Below are 18,863 nucleotides of genomic sequence, written 5' to 3' on the forward strand. Positions count from 1 at the left end.
ATGTAACAGAATAAAAAGAAATCTAACATAGTGTTGCATGCAGCAAATATTTATAGACCTGACACCATCTAATCCATTTTCTGTTTTCAATTCCTGTTGATTGGTTGCTATCATAGTATTGTTCTAACACTTCTCATAATATCCTATTGAAATTATCATTGTAACAGGACCACACTGGTATGCTTGTAGTCACAGAATCATATGTTCCAGCCAACATGACATATCTATCACATTCCAGAGCTCGTCCTGCCAATTTGACATAAGGGAGTCCTTAGCATTGACTCTAGACCACATTAAATTTCACTGCATTAGATCAAACACAAGCAAACAATTTACCAGGTGGTTGCCATCTGTTATTCCCAAGCAGCTCATGGATCCCTGCAATTCTATATTGAACGGTGTTAAGAATCACTGAAATTACCATAGAAAACCTACGCTAAAAGCTAATCAAGGAACCATAGAACACTACAGTTCAGAAAACAGGTCGTTCAGCCTTTCACATCTGTGCTGACCACCATTCTACTGGACCCACTGACCTGCTCCCACTCCATAACCCTCCAGAGCTCTCCCATCCAATTTATTCTTAAAACTCAAGATTGAATCTATATTCATCACATCAGATGGCAGCTCATTCCACCCTCCCACCACACTGAGTGAAGAACTTTCCCCTAATGTTCCCCCTAAATCTTTCCCCCTTCAGCTTAAAATAATGACCTCTCATATTTATCTCCCCCAATGTAAGTGGAAAAAGCCTACTCACATCTACTCTGTCTATATCTTTCATGATCTTGTAAATCTTTATCAAATTTCCCCTCATTCTTCTTTGATCCAAGGAATAATCTTTCCCTGTAACTGAGCTCCTAAAGACCCGGCAACATCCTAGTAAATCTTCTCTGCACTCTTTCAATCTTTCCTGCAGTTAGGTAACTAGACACACAATACTCTGAATGTGGCCTCACCAATGTCTTAAATGACTTTAACATAATCCCAACTCTTATATTCAATACTTTGATTTATAAAGGCTAAGATGCCAAAAGCTTTCTTTACAATCCTGTCCACCTGCGGCATCACCTTCAGGGAACAATGTATCTGTATTCCCAGATCTCTCTGCTCCTCCATACTCCTCAGTGCCCCACCATTTACTGTATATCTCCTACCTTGGTTTGTCCTTCCAAAATGCATCACCTCACACTTGTCTGCATTAAACTCCATCTGCCATTTTTTGGACCATCCTCCCAGCTGATCCAGATCCCCTTGCAAGCTTTGAAAATCTTTTTTGCTGTCCACAATGCTTCCTATCTTAGTGTCATTAGCAAACTTGCTGATCCAATTTACCACATTATCATCCAGATCATTGATATAGACAACAAACAACAATGGTCCCAACACAGATCCCTGAGGCACACCACTAGTTACAGGCCTCCAGTCTGCGTAGCAACCATCCACTACCACTCTGTTTTCTCCCACACAGCCAATTTTGAATCCTCTCCATGGATACCTAGTGTCTTAATCTTCTGAACTAACTCCCATGTGGACCCTGTCAAATTCTTTTCTAAAGTCCATGTAGACAACATCTACTTTCTTTGTAACCTCCTCAAAAAACTCTGCAAGATTCATTAAGCATGACCTACCATGCACAATGCCATGCTATCTGTCCCTAATCAGCCCATGGCTGTCCAAATACCTGTCTATCAGAACAATGTTTTCAATATTTTACCTAATACTGACATCAGGCTCACTGGCCTATAATTACCTAGTTTATTTTTGGAACCGTTTTTAAACAACAGGATAACATGAGCTACCCTCCAATCCTTTGGCACCTCACCTGTGGCTAAGGGCATTTTTTATATATCTGCCAGGGCCCCTGCAATTTCTACGTTTGTCTCCCTCAAGGTCTGAGGAAATATCCACCCTGGTGGATTTATTTACCTTTATTCATTGTAAGGCAGCAAGCACTTTCTCCACCTCAATCTCCATATGTTCCATGACACTTCTGTTTGTTTCCCTTCCTTTTCCACTATGCCAGCTCTCTTTACAGTCCTATTTTTTACTGATGTTAAAAAAAAACTCCCCATTACTTGAGGCTCCACACATCTGATCCTCTAGGGGACCAATTTTGTCCCTTACTCATAATATACTTGTAAAAACCCTTCAGGTTTACCTTCACATTATCCGCCAAAGCAACCTCATGTCTTCTTTTGGCCTTCCTGATTTATTTCTTGAGTATTTTCTTGCATTTTCTGTACTCTTCAAGGACTGGAGTTATTATTGCCACTATAGCTTGCAGCAGTTAGTCATGGAGCCACCTGGCCTGTTGCTCATGTTAGTCTCCAAAATATTTGTCTATGACAGGGACGACAAGAAGGATTAGCCCAATCCTTGCTAATTCTATTGTATCACACTGACGATACGTTAATATTGTGTGTCATTGCCATCATGATGCATGGAACTGATTTAGCAGGGATTTAGTCGCACAGAATGATTCACGCGAGAAGCTGTGAATTATTTGAAGTGGATTGCAATCCATAACTTCATAGCACAATAAATTTCTATCATTACCATTAAAAAAGAGGTCCAACACTAGTTCTGTAAAAAAAAAACCCAACACCCAACCCCAACCAACCATTTTTCCCCTGCAGCCGCTGCAACCGTGTCTGCCTGTCCCGCATCGGACTTGTCAGCCACAAACGAGCCTGCAGCTGACCCCCTCCATAAATCTTCGTCCGCGAAGCCAAGCCAAAGAAGAAGAAAGAAAAAAAGAAGGTCACCAGGGGTCAGCCTGGTGACCTGTTATATAAAGCAGTCCAGAGTTACAGTTTCGCCTTCCAGGTTCATCTTGCAGAGAGACAAGACCTCTTAGTGTACAGATTAGTTTATTAAATTGTACTGACAATAGCCACACTAGCAGGGCGAGTATAAGACAGCTTTAATAAACTAATCTGTACACTAAGAGGTCTTGTCTCTGCAAGACCAACCTGGAAGGCTAGGCTGTAGCTCTGGACCGCTTTATATACAAAGTCACCGGGGTGACCCCTGGTGATCTAGTTGTGTAATTACATATCACCACATATACAGAACTGCATTTCAGATTCACCACCAAGCAGTGCCCTAGACTGAGCTTGAGTAAGGCTATCCCTGACCTTGCCACCCTGCCCCACCCTCCGTTGAATAGAATAAAGTGATGTTGTTACATTAAATAACATATTAGGAGCCTTCAAAGTGGTCGATATCGAACCCTAGGGGAGGGTCGATGGGACTAATCAAGGGGTCGAAGGAGTCGATAAATGGCAGGGGGATTGAACTTTTGTGGACGAAAGAATTGTAGAGCCCAAGGTCTCTGCTCCTGGCAGGAGTCTGATGTACCTGCTCTTGCTGGGTCCCCCTCCCAATGTTTAAGCCTACTCAACCTAATGGCTAATCAGCCACTGCCACCTGGTATATCTTGAAATATGACATCAGCCTAGTAAAGAGGAAGCTCACTGGACCAGATTCTCACGTTCTTATTAATCGGCCACCTTCAAATGAAAAGTCCAGTTGAGGTTCCAGCAGATTTTTTACTTCCTTTTTTTCCTGCCCTGAATATATTTTAACCAAAATAACTTGGTGTGAACGTCATTTGACCATCTCGTAGCCTAGCATGTATTATCCAGGACTTTTGCCCTCAAGGCATACAGTCAAGGTGGCATTGGGATGGAAATTCAAGAAAACAGGAACAGATCTCACAATCTGCTCCAAGTGAAGTGACATATACAAAAGACAGGTCCCTTTCTCGTTGATCGGTGTAATGCATTACTTTTAAACAGATGTTAAAAATTATTCAAGAATTCCCGTCTTTTTTCCCTGATCAATTGAATGTTGGAAAATTGCAAGAGCCCCAATCGATTAGCCATCAGTTCTTGCAGTTTCCAATAAAGTTTTTTTTAAATATTTTCAGCTCGAGGAAAATATTTTCAAAAAACAATTCAGAGGGGACAAAAATCTGAATCTATGGAATCGAACAGCAAGATGACATGAGATTTAACCACCCGGGGCTGTGTGAAAAGCTGGACAAGGACCGGAACCAATGTTCGAAGCCCCGGTTTCCGACCGGAAGTGCTGGACGGCGTGTTGAGTGGCGAGGTCCGTGGAAAGGAAGTGTTCCAGGGCCGCGGGGGTAAAGGGGAGAATTAGCGGGGTAAACAGTAGCCGGGAAAGCGGCGGCGGCAGCAGCAGATTGCACCGAGTCCCGGGAAACCGAAGAGCCGCTTGCAGGGCCGACCACTTCCAGCGCAGGCCTGGAGCAACCTCATCATCCCTCCCCCGTGCTGCAAGTAATGATCCCTCTTCTCTGTTCACTCGCAATTGCAAGGATCATTTTTAAACTTTGGAATTGCATTGTTTCAGACTTAACCCAAGAAGAAATAAGATGCAGTTGTAGCAAATGTAAAATAGAATAGAAAATGCAGGGAAAGCTCTGCGAAGCCCAGGAACAGGGGAAGAATGCAATAATGTGAAGGTGACGCTCTTATTAGAGCAGGTTATCTTCTTTTCTTTGGCTTGGCTTCGCGGACGAAGATTTATGGAGGGGGTAAAAAGTCCACGTCAGCTGCAGGCTCGTTTGTGGCTGACCAGTCCGATGCGGGACAGGCAGACACGGTTGCAGCGTTTGCAGGGGAAAATTGGTTGGTTGGGGTTGGGTGTTGGGTTTTTCCTCCTTTGCCTTTTGTCAGTGAGGTGGGCTCTGCGGTCTTCTTCAAAGGAGGTTGCTGCCCGCCGAACTGTGAGGCTCCAAGATGCACGGTTTGAGGCGTTATCAGCCCACTGGCGGTGGTCAATGTGGCAGGCACCAAGAGATTTCTTTAGGCAGTCCTTGTACCTTTTCTTTGGTGCACCTCTGTCACGGTGGCCAGTGGAGAGCTCGCCATATAATACGATCTTGGGAAGGCGATGGTCCTCCATTCTGGAGACGTGACCCATCCAGCGCAGCTGGATCTTCAGCAGCGTGGACTCGATGCTGTCGACCTCTGCCATCTCGAGTACCTCGACGTTAGGGGTGTGAGCGCTCCAATGGATGTTGAGGATGGAGCGGAGACAACGCTGGTGGAAGCGTTCTAGGAGCCGTAGGTGGTGCCGGTAGAGGACCCATGATTCGGAGCCGAACAGGAGTGTGGGTATGACAACGGCTCTATATACGCTTATCTTTGTGAGGTTTTTCAGTTGGTTGTTTTTCCAGACTCTTTTGTGTAGTCTTCCAAAGGCGCTATTTGCCTTGGCGAGTCTGTTGTTATGGACTGGAAAGAATTAACTAAACTCAAATCTGCTGAGTAACTTCTCGACTCTTCGTGTCTCTGCTGGAATCAGATTTGCAAAAGCATAAAATGACACCTGGATGGAGTTAAAAGCAAATGCTGGGGTCCAGCGCAATGCACAAAAGTGCTGGAGAAACTCAGCAGGTCTTGCAGCTTCCAGAGGAAGTCAAGGGTAACCAATGTTTCGGGCACGTTGACACTTAGGTATAATATTAAGGATGTAGAGCAGTGATTCTCGACCACATCCCACCTTTAGCAATCCCTTACTAATCACAGAGCACCAATGGCCTAGGGAATGGTATGTGAGTGGAAAGGAAAAGGTTGAGAACCACTGAATGTAAACCAAACGTGGATTATTCTGTCAGGTGGACGTAAGATATACCATGAAATAGATGGTGGGAAGGGGACAGGGAGTATTTAGCAATCAGAGTTAATTTAATTTTTAAATGTAGACATACAGCAAGGTAAAAGGCCATAAACCTACAACCCCCAGAACGTTTTGAATAGTGGGAGGAAACTGGACCCCCAGTAGAAAACCCACGCAGAATGTACAAATTCCTTATAGACAGGCAGGATTTGAATCCTGGCCTGGTCCTGATTGCTGACGCTGTAAACACTACACCAACCGTGCCACCCAAAGTTAGCAAACTTTAATTCGGGTATTATCACAACATCATTTGCTGTGCATAACATTAGAACAATTAGTACTTCAGAAGGAGATAAAAATGTTTTGGGGTGCTAATTATAAAGGCAAGCTATTTTGCTTGCATTAAATAGCATCTACAAACTGTGTTTTAAATCGTTTCCCATTCTTTATTTAATTCCAGCCCCTTTATAATTTAAATGTAGTCATACAGCATGGTAACAGGCCATTTTGGCCCACCAATCCGTGCCACCCCATTTACACCTCATTAACCTCCAACCCTGGTATATTTTGAATGGTGGGAGGAAACTGGAGTCCCTGGGGAAAACCCACGCAGACACAGGGAGAATGTAGGAACTCCTTACAGATTCGAACCCTTGTCTGGTCCCGATCGCTGGCGCAGTAAAGACATTGCACTAACCGCTATGCCAACTGTGCTGCCCCAAAATCTTAATGTTAGAAAGTTTTCAAGTGTTGAATACACCCAATAATCTTTATTATTAAGAAAGGTTTTGTATTTTTATGATGTGTTAATGACTGCTCCTTCAGCTCTCATTGGATAGTGCTAAACATTTTGAAGTTCAGTTCTTCTTTTGTGGAGTTGCAGGAGACAATCTATGCACAGCCAACAGATTAAAGATAAAGTTGGTTGTACCATTAACCAACAAAAAAAATTGTGTTCAAGAAACTACTGATGAGATCACTTCCTTCCGTCTGTGTCTATTAAATATTTTATTTAAAGTTTTTCCATATATGTAAATACTTTTAAATAAACTGGTGTTGGTTGTTAAAAAATTATAATGGTTACATGATGGTTTTTACCCCACCCTTAACCTCCCTCTCAAACAAAAACTATATGAAAGATATAAATGATATAGTTATATGAAATATAGAAATAAAAAGAGGAAAATAGTTTCCTGGATTGCTCTATGGGTCAGTTCGCACTCTGGGGTCCTACAGTGTTTGGGAAAGGAGAGTAGCACAGTTCTTAAGAGGCTAGAAGTGCATTTTTACATATTTACCCCTAAACTTTGCATATTCAGGCTCCAAATTTGCAAAAAGGTAACATACTTATTTCTTAAATTGTATGTAATTTTCTCCAAAGGAATTCAACTTTGAATTTCTGCATTCCATCTCTCCACACCTAAATATGCGTCTGATTTCCAAGTCACTGCGAAACACTTCCTTGCCTCCATAAATTTCTTTTGGCACATTGATCATTTTAACTTTGGCGTTGCTCCTTCTATATTTCCCAATAAAAATAAACTGGATTTTGTCCCTGTAATTTACTCTAAAAAAAATCCTTAATCCACCCTAAAAGGCCTTACTTTAGAAAATTACCAGGTAAAATGTAAAAATGTTCCTATCTCTTTACCACATCTAAAACATTTATCTGATAAGTCTGAGCCTGTGTCCATTCTTACATGTTGACAAGTGAGAATCAAGAATTCCATTACCATGGCCACCTTGTATTGGAAATAATCATTGTTTCACAGTTGAATTGAGAAGAAGACACCCTTGGAATTGATGGTGCCATCAGCTTTTCTTGTCAGTGAAAGTATGAGAATAGAAAATCAGTTTTTTATTCTTTATTGTTCTTTATAATACAACAGACAGAACAACAAATTTTGTGATATGCTCATGGGGCATCATAGTTGATGTAGCAGTCAGTGCCATGCCTTTACTATGTCAGTGATCAAGACCGGCGTTCGAATCCCACACTGTATGTATGGCGTTTGTATGTTCTCCCCATGTCTGTGTGGGTTTCGGTTTCCTCCCACCCTTCAAAATGTACTGGGGGTTGTAGGTCAATCGGGTGGAATTGGGCGGCACAGACTCGTGGGCCGAAATGGACTGTTACCATGCTGCATGTCTAAGAGAAAAGTTCTGATTCTGACAACAGAGCTGGAGGTCATTTGTCCGTGAAGACTTCACCACAGCTAATCAGTTTAGTTGTTCTCAGCTATTTTGGCAGACAAATGGGATAATTTAGCTGATTTGTGTTTTCTGTGGGTTCCTACAGAATTATTGGGAGTGCATTGTCCCATCCAGTGAGTTCCTTCAACTTTATGGTGATTGAAGATATGATTTTAATTTAGGATGAACCACATATGGAAACAAGTATGTATAGGAAGTGCGACCCTGACCAATGTCGTACAGGAACAGTCCTGCTTCCTTATTCGAAGGCTTGTAACCAACCCATCCTCGTGTCTCAGTGCGGTGTCCAGGTGGGTGTTCTTTTCCTCTCCAAAATGAAGATATTTTAGTATATCCAAACACATCTTAATATTTAACAGTTTCAGCTGTTACTTTAGAAAATAGTCCACAAAACTCATTGCGTCACCAGTAAAAACCTTTGATTTCCTATTTATTCTTGGGTTTAGGTATCACTGGCAAGATGTGATCAAATGTATGGCCCATCTCTAATTGTCCTTGAAATTAATGGTGAGCTAAGACATCCTGGAGCCTTCATAGTATGACTATTACAAAACAGCACTCGATTTGCTGCTGGGTGAATGTCACTGGGACTAGGCAAAAAAATGGTTCGGCACAGACTAGAAGGGCTGAAGTGACCTGTTTCTGTGCTGTCATCTTCTTTTGGTGCTGGGCTTTAGAGTTAGAGTCCTAAAGCTTGAAAACAGACTTTTTTGGCACTCAGTCACCCATCTACACCAGTCCCATTCACCAGCACATGGTCTGTAGTCTTGAACACCCAAGTGCTTGTCCAGATACTTAAATGTCATGAGACTCCTCAAATCCCTCTCAATCACCACTCTGAGTTCTCTGTACTTTTTTTTAAAGTGTACTGTGCCCTTCTCTGCCTGGCCTATTATAAACTCAGATCATTGATCAGTCATGCGGAGTTGATGATAAAAGATACTTGGTCAACCTCCGTGGTTCTCAACCATTTTCTTTCTACCCACATACCACCTTAAGCAATCCCTTACTAATCACAGAGCACCTATGGCATAGGGATTACTTAAAGTGGGATGTGAGTGGAAAGAAAAAGGTTGAGAACTCTGCAAGTTCCAGCTAAAATGCCCACGTGAAAGGTGATGAGATTTGACTCAAAATGTAGGATACACTTAAAATGGAAAAAGAGTGGAGAGAGTGCAGAGAAGGTTTACCAGAATGTTGCCTGGGTTTAAGCATCTGGAGTATGGGGAGAGATTGGACAGATTGGGTCTTTATTCTTTGGAGCGTAGAAGGTTGAGAGGGGATTTGATAGAAGTATTTAAGATTATGAAAGGGATAGACAGAATGGATGTGGATAGACTATTTCCGTTAAGAGGAGGAAAGATTAAAACAAGAGGACATGAGTTAAGAATTAAGGGGCAGAGGTTTAGAGGTAACATGAGGGGGAACTTCTTTACTCAGAGAGTGGTAGCTGTGTGGAATCATCTTCCGGGAGAAATAGTGGCGGCGGAGTCAATTGTATTATTTAAGAAAAGGTTGGACAGGTATATGGATGAGAAGAAGATGGAGGGTTATGGGCATTGTGCAGGGAGGTGGGACTAGAAAGGGGTGTTTGGTTCGGTGCGGACTAGAAGGGCCTAATGGCCTGTTTCCGTGCTGTAATTGTTATGTTATGTTAAATTATTGTAACTGAACCCTTCAAATGTACAGTAATGGTAATGAGTTTATTGTCATAGACATTTTAAAAATGCACTGAAATTCAGACTTGTTGCAGCTGAAAAGGTCCGGGGGTGGGGGTGGGATCTATCACAGTAAACTTAATTGAATTAAAAGAGACAAATAAATACATAAAATAAATAGATAATAAATATTCACAGTAATCCAGGTGCAAAAAAAGTGTCCTGCTGTGGTTCTGGTTTTCGTCGCTCCTGAGGTAAACAGGCACAGCACACAGAAATCTATGGGTTAATGCTTTATTAGGTAGCAGCGACCTGTGAGAGCCCTTTCTCCTGCTATCAAACTTGAAGCAGTCTCCTAGGGACTCCGCCCAACAAAGGGATGGATCAAGTATTTGTACATTCAAGCAATTTAGAGAAAGGTGACATCAGTCACAAACTCACCTGATCTAAAATTATAGCATACTCAAAGTAGGACAAGCAGCAAACCCCACTCCTATCCCCCAAACCTGCAGTCTCCATGATTATACATCAAATTTGAAAAATGTTGTTAGAACAAATGGATGGCTACATAATTCAGACACAGCGACAACATCAGGACCCCTTATCTCCTCACATTCCTACACTCTGCTTTGACTCCCTCCTTAGGCACAGTCAGGATGCTTACTCCAGTTAGTATCAGTCTGTGAGAGCCCCTGAACCCAGTGCTGCTACTAACCTTTCACTTCTCCTTGTGACTGACTTTCAACAAGCTTTTTTAAAAAGCTTCTAATATTTTAAGGGTTCATACCTTATTATTATTTCAGTGCAGTAATGCAGATGGTCTGTAACTGAGCTTATTGTGTGTTTCGATAATAACTGCATGGTGATTAGATTGATTACATGCAGTGTGGTCAGTTATAACAATTTTAACTGAACTCAAGCTATAAATTGATTATTACTATGATTAGTTAATAATTATAACTGTATATGATTCTCTCTATTATTACTGATGTGGCTATGTGTTCTGGAGTCGCAAATAAATAATGTAAAGACAGGGTTCTTGGCTGTTGGATCAAGAACTACTATTAAACTTGCAACAGAATTGGATTATGCTAAAAATCTGCCGAGGATAATACATTTAGGATGTTTGTTCAATAACTGTAAATGGTATTGCGAATGGAGTGACTGAAGGTATTGTTATTAGCATTGCAGTGGCTCTGAGCAGCATGGTGCTGGGAGTGCAGACATAACAATGATATGGAGTCTAGCTTTGCTTTTCTCATCTCTGACTCAGGTCTAACCTAAAGCCGAAGGTGCAGATACACAAACAAAGGCAGAATGTGAAAAGAAATAAAGCTGTTAGTATCCTCCAGGATCCAGGCATCCTGGTGCTTGGGAAGCTGACCAGACAAGAGCTTGTGAAACTGATAGCAACCAGTGTGGTATACCAAGAACGTGAGTGTTCACTTCAGTAAAATCAGCTTCATAATTTGATGTCAAGCAAAAGATGTATGTGGTATTTTGGGAAGGGGATTCCGTCAAGAATTGGGCGACATGGTTGGCGTAGCTGTTACTGCACCAGCACCCTGGGTTCGAATCCCACACTGTCTTGTAAGGAGTTTGTACATTCTCCTTGTGTCTATGTGGGTTTTCCCCGGGGTCTCTGGTTTCCTCCCACTGTCTGAAACGTACTGGTTATGAGTCAATTGGGTGTAATTGAGCGGCGCAGGATCATGGGCTAGAAGGGCCTGTTACCGTGTTGAATGTCTAAATTTAAATTTTAAAATTACATACACTCCATGTTATGCATAAATTTGCCTCCATGGTTCTTTATGCTCATGAGCTCAGAGGCCTGTTTTGATTTTTCTTGAACAAATATATCCTGCACACATTGAGGAACCACTCATCATTTAGATAAAGTGATCAGTTACCAGGCCACTTCTGTCAAGTTCTTCCCAGTTATTTACTTTTCTAATTAGGAACATACTTTGATTACACAGTATGATGTGATTTCAAAACCAATCACTATTTCGAAGTCCAAACGCATTGCTGGAGTAACTCAGCAGATCAAACGGTGTATATAACAAAGGTAAAAATGCATGACCGACGTTTCGGGCTTGAGCCCTTCATCAAGGTGTGGAAAAATGTCGGCAGGCATCCGAAAGTAAAGAGGGAGGTGTGGGTGGAGGACCATGGTAGCAAAAGCAGGACGTAATAGGTGGAGAGGGGAGGGAGGGCACAGCACCAAGTGGAGGAGGAGGAATGGCTCGGTGAAATGAGAGGGAAGGGAGTGGAGGGCTGAGGTAAGGGAAGAGGGAGAGGAGAGCAGGTGAGCAGAAACTGGAAAAGTCGATGTTAATGCCATCTGGCTGGAGTGTGCCCAGACAAAAGAACCACTTGTTCCTCCAACTTACAGGTGGTCTTGGTGGGACAGCACATAAGGCCATGGACTGACATGTGAGTGTGGGAGTGTGATACAGGACTAAAATGGTTGGCCACTGGGAAGTCTGTCACGGATGGAGCGAAAGTGCTCAGCGAAGCGATCTCCCAATTTACGAGCAGTCTCTCTGATGTAGAGAAGGGCCACAAAGGGAGCTCTGGATGCAGTAAATCTGTCCTGCAGATACACAAGTGAAGTGTTGCTTCACTTGAAAGGCCCATTTGAGACCCTGGACTGTGATGAGGAAAGAGGTATAGGCGCAATTGTGGCACCACCTGCAGCCACAGGGAAAGTTGCCAGGGTGGGGGGGGGGGGATTGGTGAGGAGGGATGAGTGTACGAGGGAGTCACAGAGGGAGTGGTCCCTATACAAAGCAGAGAAGGGAGGAGAGGGAAAGATTTGTCTGGTGGTGGAATCCTGTTGTAAGTGCTGGAAATTCCAGAGGATAACGTGTTGGATGCAGTGGTAGGTGAGGACAAAGGGGACTCTACAAGTGTATGGGGACAGAGGGGGCCAGGGCAGATGAGCAGGAAATGGAGAAGATGTGGGTGAGGGCTGAGTCGATAGTGGTGGAGGGGAAGCCACGTTTGTGGAAAAAGGCAGAAATTTCGGAAGATCTGGATTGGAAGACCTCATCTTGGGAACATATGTGGGGGAGATGGAGAAATTGAGAGAAGGGGATGGAATCCTTTAGTTGTGAGTATATGTTGGTGGAAAGCTTGTCTCCTGAGATGGAGACAGATCCAGGAAGGGGGGAGTGTTTTCGGAGATGGAGCAGGTGAGTTTGAGACCTGGGTGGAAGTTGTCTGCGAAGTGAATGAAGTTGACAAGCTCTTCACGGGTGCATGAGGCAGCCGCAATGAAGTTGTCGATATACCTGAGGAAGAGTTGGGGGGAATCTTGCCTGTGTAGGCTTGCAGCATGGATCACTCCACAAAGCTCACAAACAGGCAGGCATAGCTGGGACCCATGCAGGTACCCATGGCTACTCCTTTGATTTGGAGGAAATGGGATAAATTGAAGGAGAAATAATTTAGAGTGAGGACGAGTTCTGCCAGGCAGAGGAGGGTAGTGATAGCGGGTGACTTTTTGGGTCTTTGGTCCAGGAAGAAGCAAATTGCTTTCAGACCTTCTGTGGTGGATAGAGGTATAAAGGGATTGAACATCGTGAAGATGAGGCAGTCCGATTCGGAGAATCTGAAGCCACTGAGAAGATGAGGCGGGCATGTGAGGTGTCACGAATGTAGGTGAGGAGGGATTGGACCAGGGGAAAAAAGATAGAGCCAAGGTAAGACCAGGGCTAGTGCTACCATTAAGCCACGGAGGGGTGCATTTAGGGTCGGACAAGTTCAGCTCAAGTACCCTGACCAACAGGCAACAGTCGTGTAAGGCTTTAATTTTTTTGGGGGGAGGGGCACTGTCCAGTGAGTGAGGGGCTTGGGGAGGGCAACGGGATAGCGACACCCTGAGGGCAGGGGAGGGATTCAAGTGCCCTCATACATTGGCTCAGTGCTGGGTCGATGGAGCCCAGTGCATCCTTCCCTCTTTCCCACCTTGCCTGTCTGTTTCCCCTACCCCTCCCCCATAGTCTCTGCTCTGTTTGCCCCTGGTCCCCACTCCTCCCTCCCTGGTCCCCGCTTCTCCCTGCTGTCTACATGTTTTACCCCACCCCAGTCCCTGCTCTCCTCCCTCCTCCCTCCATGATCCCCACTCCCCCCCTCCTTCCCCAGTCCCCACTTCCCCCCACCCTCTCTACCTGGTCCCTGCTCTTCCCCCCTCCCCCCCTGTTCCTTGGTTCCTGCTTCCACCCCGCCCCCATTCCCCCTCTCTCTCCCTTGCTGCTTCCCCCCCAACCCCAGAGTTCCTGTTCAGCACCAATCCCTGGTTGGATTGTTAAGATTCCTGCAGTAACCCTCTGAAAATTCGCAGGTAGGACTTTAATTTTCTTTTGTGGGGTGCAAATTGTTGGCATTGCCTAGGGCGCAAAATACTCTGGCACCGGCCCTGGGTAAGACTAGTTCAGTGGGACAAGAGCAGGCAGAAACAATGGGTCTGCCCAGACGGTTAGGTTTGTGTATCTTGGGTAGAAGGTAGAAATGGGCCATGCGGGGATTGGAGACAATGAGGTTGGAGGCTGTGGGGGAGAGGTGACCAGAGGTGATGAGGTTGGAGATGAACCGTGCTGCAGTCCTTTGGGAGGGGTCAATAGGAGGAGGTGTCTGAGAGCTGGTAGAGGTCAGTATGCCAGACCACCACAGCATCACCCTTGTCTGTGGATTTAATGTGGTTAGGATTGTTGCGGAGATAGTGGAGGGTAGAGCATTTGAAGCAGGTGAGATTAGAGCAACAGAGGGGAGTGGTGAAGTTGAGACAGTTGATGTCTTGGTGGCAATTGGAGATAAAAAGGTCCAGAACAGGCAGCTGGCCAGGACAAGGTGTCCATGAGAAGGAAGAAGGCTTAAAGTGGGAGAAAGGGTCTTGGGTGGGGGGGAGGGGGGTGGGGGGGGGTGGGGGGGGGAGAGGGGGGTGGGGGGGAGAGGGAGTTGAGGGTCACAGTTGTGGAATTAGGCCCAGAGATGGAAGACCTCCCAGTGGTCAACCATTTCAGTTCTGTGTCCCATTTCCTTACTCACATGTCTATCCATGGCCTTATGTAAATTGGAGGAACAACGCCTGATTTTCCATCTGGGCATCCTCCAGCCAGATGGCAATATCATTGATTTCTCTAGTTTCTACTAACCTGCTCTCCCTTCCCCTCCATCACCTTCACTCAGTCTTCTGTCCCTCAGCTCTTTACCCCCTTCCCTCTCCTTTCATCTAGTCATCCCTCCTGCCTAGCTTTCTACATCTATTACCTCTTGCCTTTATTACAATAGTCCTCCCCCTATGCCTCCCTCCTTATTTTTTGATTGGATGACTGCAACATTTTTCCATTCCGGTTGAATGGCTTAAGGCCGAAACGTCAGTTATGTAATTTTATCTTTGCTTTAAAGTCATGTGTCACTGATACAGGGCTGTGTGGAAAGTGTGGGGCAGTGGGATCAGAGTGGGAACTGATACAGGGCTGTGGGGGAAGAGGGGAGCATTGGGATTAGTTGAGACTGATACAGGGCTATGGGGAGAGAGCAGGGCAGTGGGATCAGTGTGGGGACTGACATGGGGCTGTGGGCAGAGAGCAGGGCAGTAGAATCAGTGTGGGGACTGACATGGGGGTGTGGGGAGAGAGTGGGGAGTGGGATCAGTGTGGAGACCAACACAGGGCTGTGGGGAGAGAGCAGCGCAGTAGGATCAATGTGGGTACTAACACAAGGCTGTGGGCAGAGAGCAGGGCAGTGGGATCAGTGTGAGTATACAGTGTACAATTACCTATAGCTAGCGATTGCCTTTTCTAAATTGCTGAGGATTTGCTCGTGGTAACTGAATAATTTTTGGATTACGGACGTATCTATGATCGGGTGTTGCCTGAATGGACATTATATGGCACATGACTATAAGGAGACTGTTTGACCTCCTGAGTTGCTCCAGCATTGTGTTTTTACTTCAACCACGGTGTCTGCAGACATTTGTGCTTCACTTCTGACTACCTGTACTTCCAAGTCACTTCTTAGCCAGTTTTCTTTTAAATATATATTAAGATGCACCAGTTATGTTAGGATATTACCAGGCATATTTGTTTATTTCTAGAGTGTATTGGGTACAAGGAGAGGACCTTATGGTGTCTGCAATTTTTGTTTATTTCCCTAACCCTCATGAATAGCATACATGAATTTTTAAAAATGTAGACATACAGCAAGGTAATAGGCTATTTTGGCCTAAGATTCTGTGTCAACCATTTTACATCCCATTAACCAACACGCCTAGCACGTTTCTATCGGTGGGAGGAAACCAGTTCCCCTGGAGAAAACCCATGCAGGCATGGGGAGAGCGTACAAGCTCATTACAGTCAGCGCGGGATTCGAACCCCAGTCCCTATCACTGGCACTTTAAAGGCATTACGCTAACCGCTATGCCAACCTTGCTATGAAATGAGATTATGTGGTTTACTTTAAAGGAATAGTGTGTCCAAAGACTGGCCCAACAAATAAAATCTGAGGGTACAAAAAATGTAAGTCTCACATTTATTTAATTTGGCTTCATTTTGGAGCTTTATGGCCAAGGAAATAGATTTTGTTGTGATACCAGAAATGTAACAGTCACTTTGTTTTCACAACGAGCTCCCACATTGGATCTATAATAATGGCTGTGAGAGTTAAGAGCATATGACATTTTCCTTTGAAATTCCAGAGCTAAGGTCTGTGGGTTTTATAGATATATTGGTCATCCTTTGGTTTGAAGAAATCACGTTATTGTGGAGTTCATCTGTGGACACGAAGGTGAATTTGCAGTCCCAGTCTGGAAGCGCAGAGTCTAGCACAATGGGGGCACTGGAAGTCCATTGTTGTAATAACTATGGCTGCTGCTTTGTGACGCCGTTCACGGCCTTCCATCTGTTTTTGGCAGCGCCTGTCTTCGAAACTGGTGGAGGCTTCATAGCACAGGGCTCGCCAACGGGACCTGTCAGCAACTGCACCTACTTATTACACATAATAATCGATGATAATTGATAACAGATAATAATTGCTGGTCCCATTAGTGTGGCCCACCTTGTGTAAATATACAGTAACAGTTGTGTGGATTGGAAGAACTTGTCTAACTCCCAATGGTTAAAATGTATGGTGGAAATATTTGTAATACAATCCCTTTGGAAGAAACAACTTTTGTTTGCAAAGATTGGAAGGACATTATAATATTTCATTATTCAATGCAGTAAATATTTTTGATGTTGTTGCTGCAATGATTGTTTATGTACATAATATCTCATGACCAATCAAGAGAGGAATATTTGATGCATGTTTTTTAGGACATTGCAACATATGAAAGATATAAACTTCTGCAAGAATTTCTGCTGTGTTTTTTTTTAGTGATATAATTCCAAATTATTGTTTATCTCTTTCTCAACCAGATCCTCTATTTGCCATTAATAAACCTCCAGGACTCTCCATCTCAGGTAATGATGTATGCAATCCTGATCTGAGGCTTTTCATCTTTTCATTAACACGCTTGAATCAATAAGTACATTGAAAATAATACTGTATCATGAATGGTACAACGGGACATTGTGCTTCCAGAAAAGTTAGTGTCTAACATAGGGTTCCACTTACCAGTGAGCCTTTAACCTCGGATTTGTTAACCAGCATACTTGGTCCTCCGCCAAGAAGCAGCAGCAAATTAAAGTAGAGCTTCCCTCTGATGTAGTTTTGATTTGTGGGTTTCTGGAAATTTATTTCTAGCTCGTCTCCTCATTGGCTGCAGTGTAATAAGACGTTAAAGGGCAACGTTAGTGGCATAACTAGTGTATAGACTGTTAACACTGTCTACATGCAAAGGAATAAATAAGCCTATTTAATCCCCTTGACTTCATTGCCAAGGGGAGAAAGGAATGAAAAGAAGTAGCATAATCCCGGGAGGTGATAATGTGTGGCAGCTAAAGGGGCCATTAAATCAGGTGTCCCTTCAGGTAGATTGAAACAGAGGAAGCAAAAGCTCATTGACAAATAGCGATCATTTGATGGGAGGATGCTCGACACTGCAAAACTCCATCCATGAAACAGTTAAAGGGAGCCAGGAGGGAGAGAAAATCATCAATCAGGATATAGTTCTGAAAGTTATAAAATAAAAACGCAATGCTGGAGAAATTCAGCTGGACAAACAGTGCACTGCTACAGCAAAGATAAAGATACATAACTGACATTCGGGCTGGAGCCCCTTCATCATGATAAGCATAGAGCAGTGGTTCTCAACCTTTTTCTTTCCACTCACATATTCCCTAGGCCATCGGGTGTACTGCGATTAGTAAGGGATTGCGTAAGGTGGGATGTGGATGGGAAGAAAAAGTTTGAAAGCCACTGTTTTAATCATCCCTCATTGACTCGATATGTACAGGGTTGCATAACTCCAAAGGAAATGGACCTGTGACAATTTTTCTCAAGCAAAATATTTCAGTCACAATTGGGTCTAGAGCAGTAATTCTCAACCTTCCCTTCCCACCCACACCCCACCTTAAGCAACCCTTTACTGATCACAGAGCACCGACGGTATATGGATTACTTAAAGTGGGATGTGAGTGGAAAGAAAGAGGTTGAGAACCACTGGCGTAGCGGTGAGTACAATGCCGGTGCAGCGCCAGCTGTAAGGAGTCTCTAAGTTCTCCCTGTGTTTGCGTGGGTTTTTCCCTGGGGCTCTGGTTTCCTTCCACTGTTCAAAACATACCTGGGTTTGTAAGTTCTTTGGCTTGGCTTCGCGGACGAAGGATTATGGAAGGGTAATGTCCACGTCAGCTGCAGGCTCGTTTGTGGCTAACAAGTCCGATGCGGGACAGGCAGACACGGTTGCAGTGATTGGAAGGGAAAATTGGTGGGTTGGGGTTGTGTGTTGGGTTTTTCCTCCTTTGTCTTTTGTCAGTGAGGTGGGCTCTGCGGTCTTCTTCAAAGGAGGTTGCAGCCCGCCGAACTGTGAGGCGCCAAGATGCACGGTTTGAGGCGATATCAGCCCACTGGCGATGGTCAATGTGGCAGGCACCAAGAGCTTTCTTTAGGCAGTTCTTGTACCTCTTCTTTGGTGCACCTCTGTCTCGGTGGCCAGTGGAGAGCTCGCCAAATAACACGATCTTGGGAAGGCGATGGTCCTCCATTCTGGAGATGTGACCTACCCAGCGCAGTTGGATCTTCAGCAGCGTGGATTCGATGCTGTCGGCCTCTGCCATCTCGAGTACTTCGATGTTAGGGATGAAATCGCTCCAATGAATGTTGAGGATGGAGCGGAGACAACGCTGGTGGAAACGTTCTAGGAGCCGTAGGTGATGCCGGTAGAGGACCCAT

At 44.3% G+C, this 18,863-nt stretch overlaps 1 protein-coding gene across 1 annotated transcript in view; it reads left to right on the plus strand.

Moving 5' to 3' along the window:
- Nucleotides 1-4,191: 4,191 nt before the first annotated feature.
- LOC138763106 (mitochondrial mRNA pseudouridine synthase RPUSD3-like) overlaps nucleotides 4,192-18,863 on the plus strand; it is a 28,077-nt gene continuing 13,405 nt past the window's right edge. The window contains exons 1-4 of the mRNA XM_069936763.1: nucleotides 4,192-4,310; nucleotides 8,031-8,159; nucleotides 10,801-10,961; nucleotides 16,949-16,993. Coding sequence (XP_069792864.1) covers nucleotides 8,032-8,159; nucleotides 10,801-10,961; nucleotides 16,949-16,993 — 334 coding nt within the window. The 5' untranslated portion in view covers nucleotides 4,192-4,310; nucleotide 8,031. The remainder of the gene's footprint in view (nucleotides 4,311-8,030; nucleotides 8,160-10,800; nucleotides 10,962-16,948; nucleotides 16,994-18,863) is intronic.

Source organism: Narcine bancroftii, chromosome 5 (assembly GCF_036971445.1).
Source record: "Narcine bancroftii isolate sNarBan1 chromosome 5, sNarBan1.hap1, whole genome shotgun sequence".
In the NCBI taxonomy this organism is placed as follows: domain Eukaryota; kingdom Metazoa; phylum Chordata; class Chondrichthyes; order Torpediniformes; family Narcinidae; genus Narcine; species Narcine bancroftii.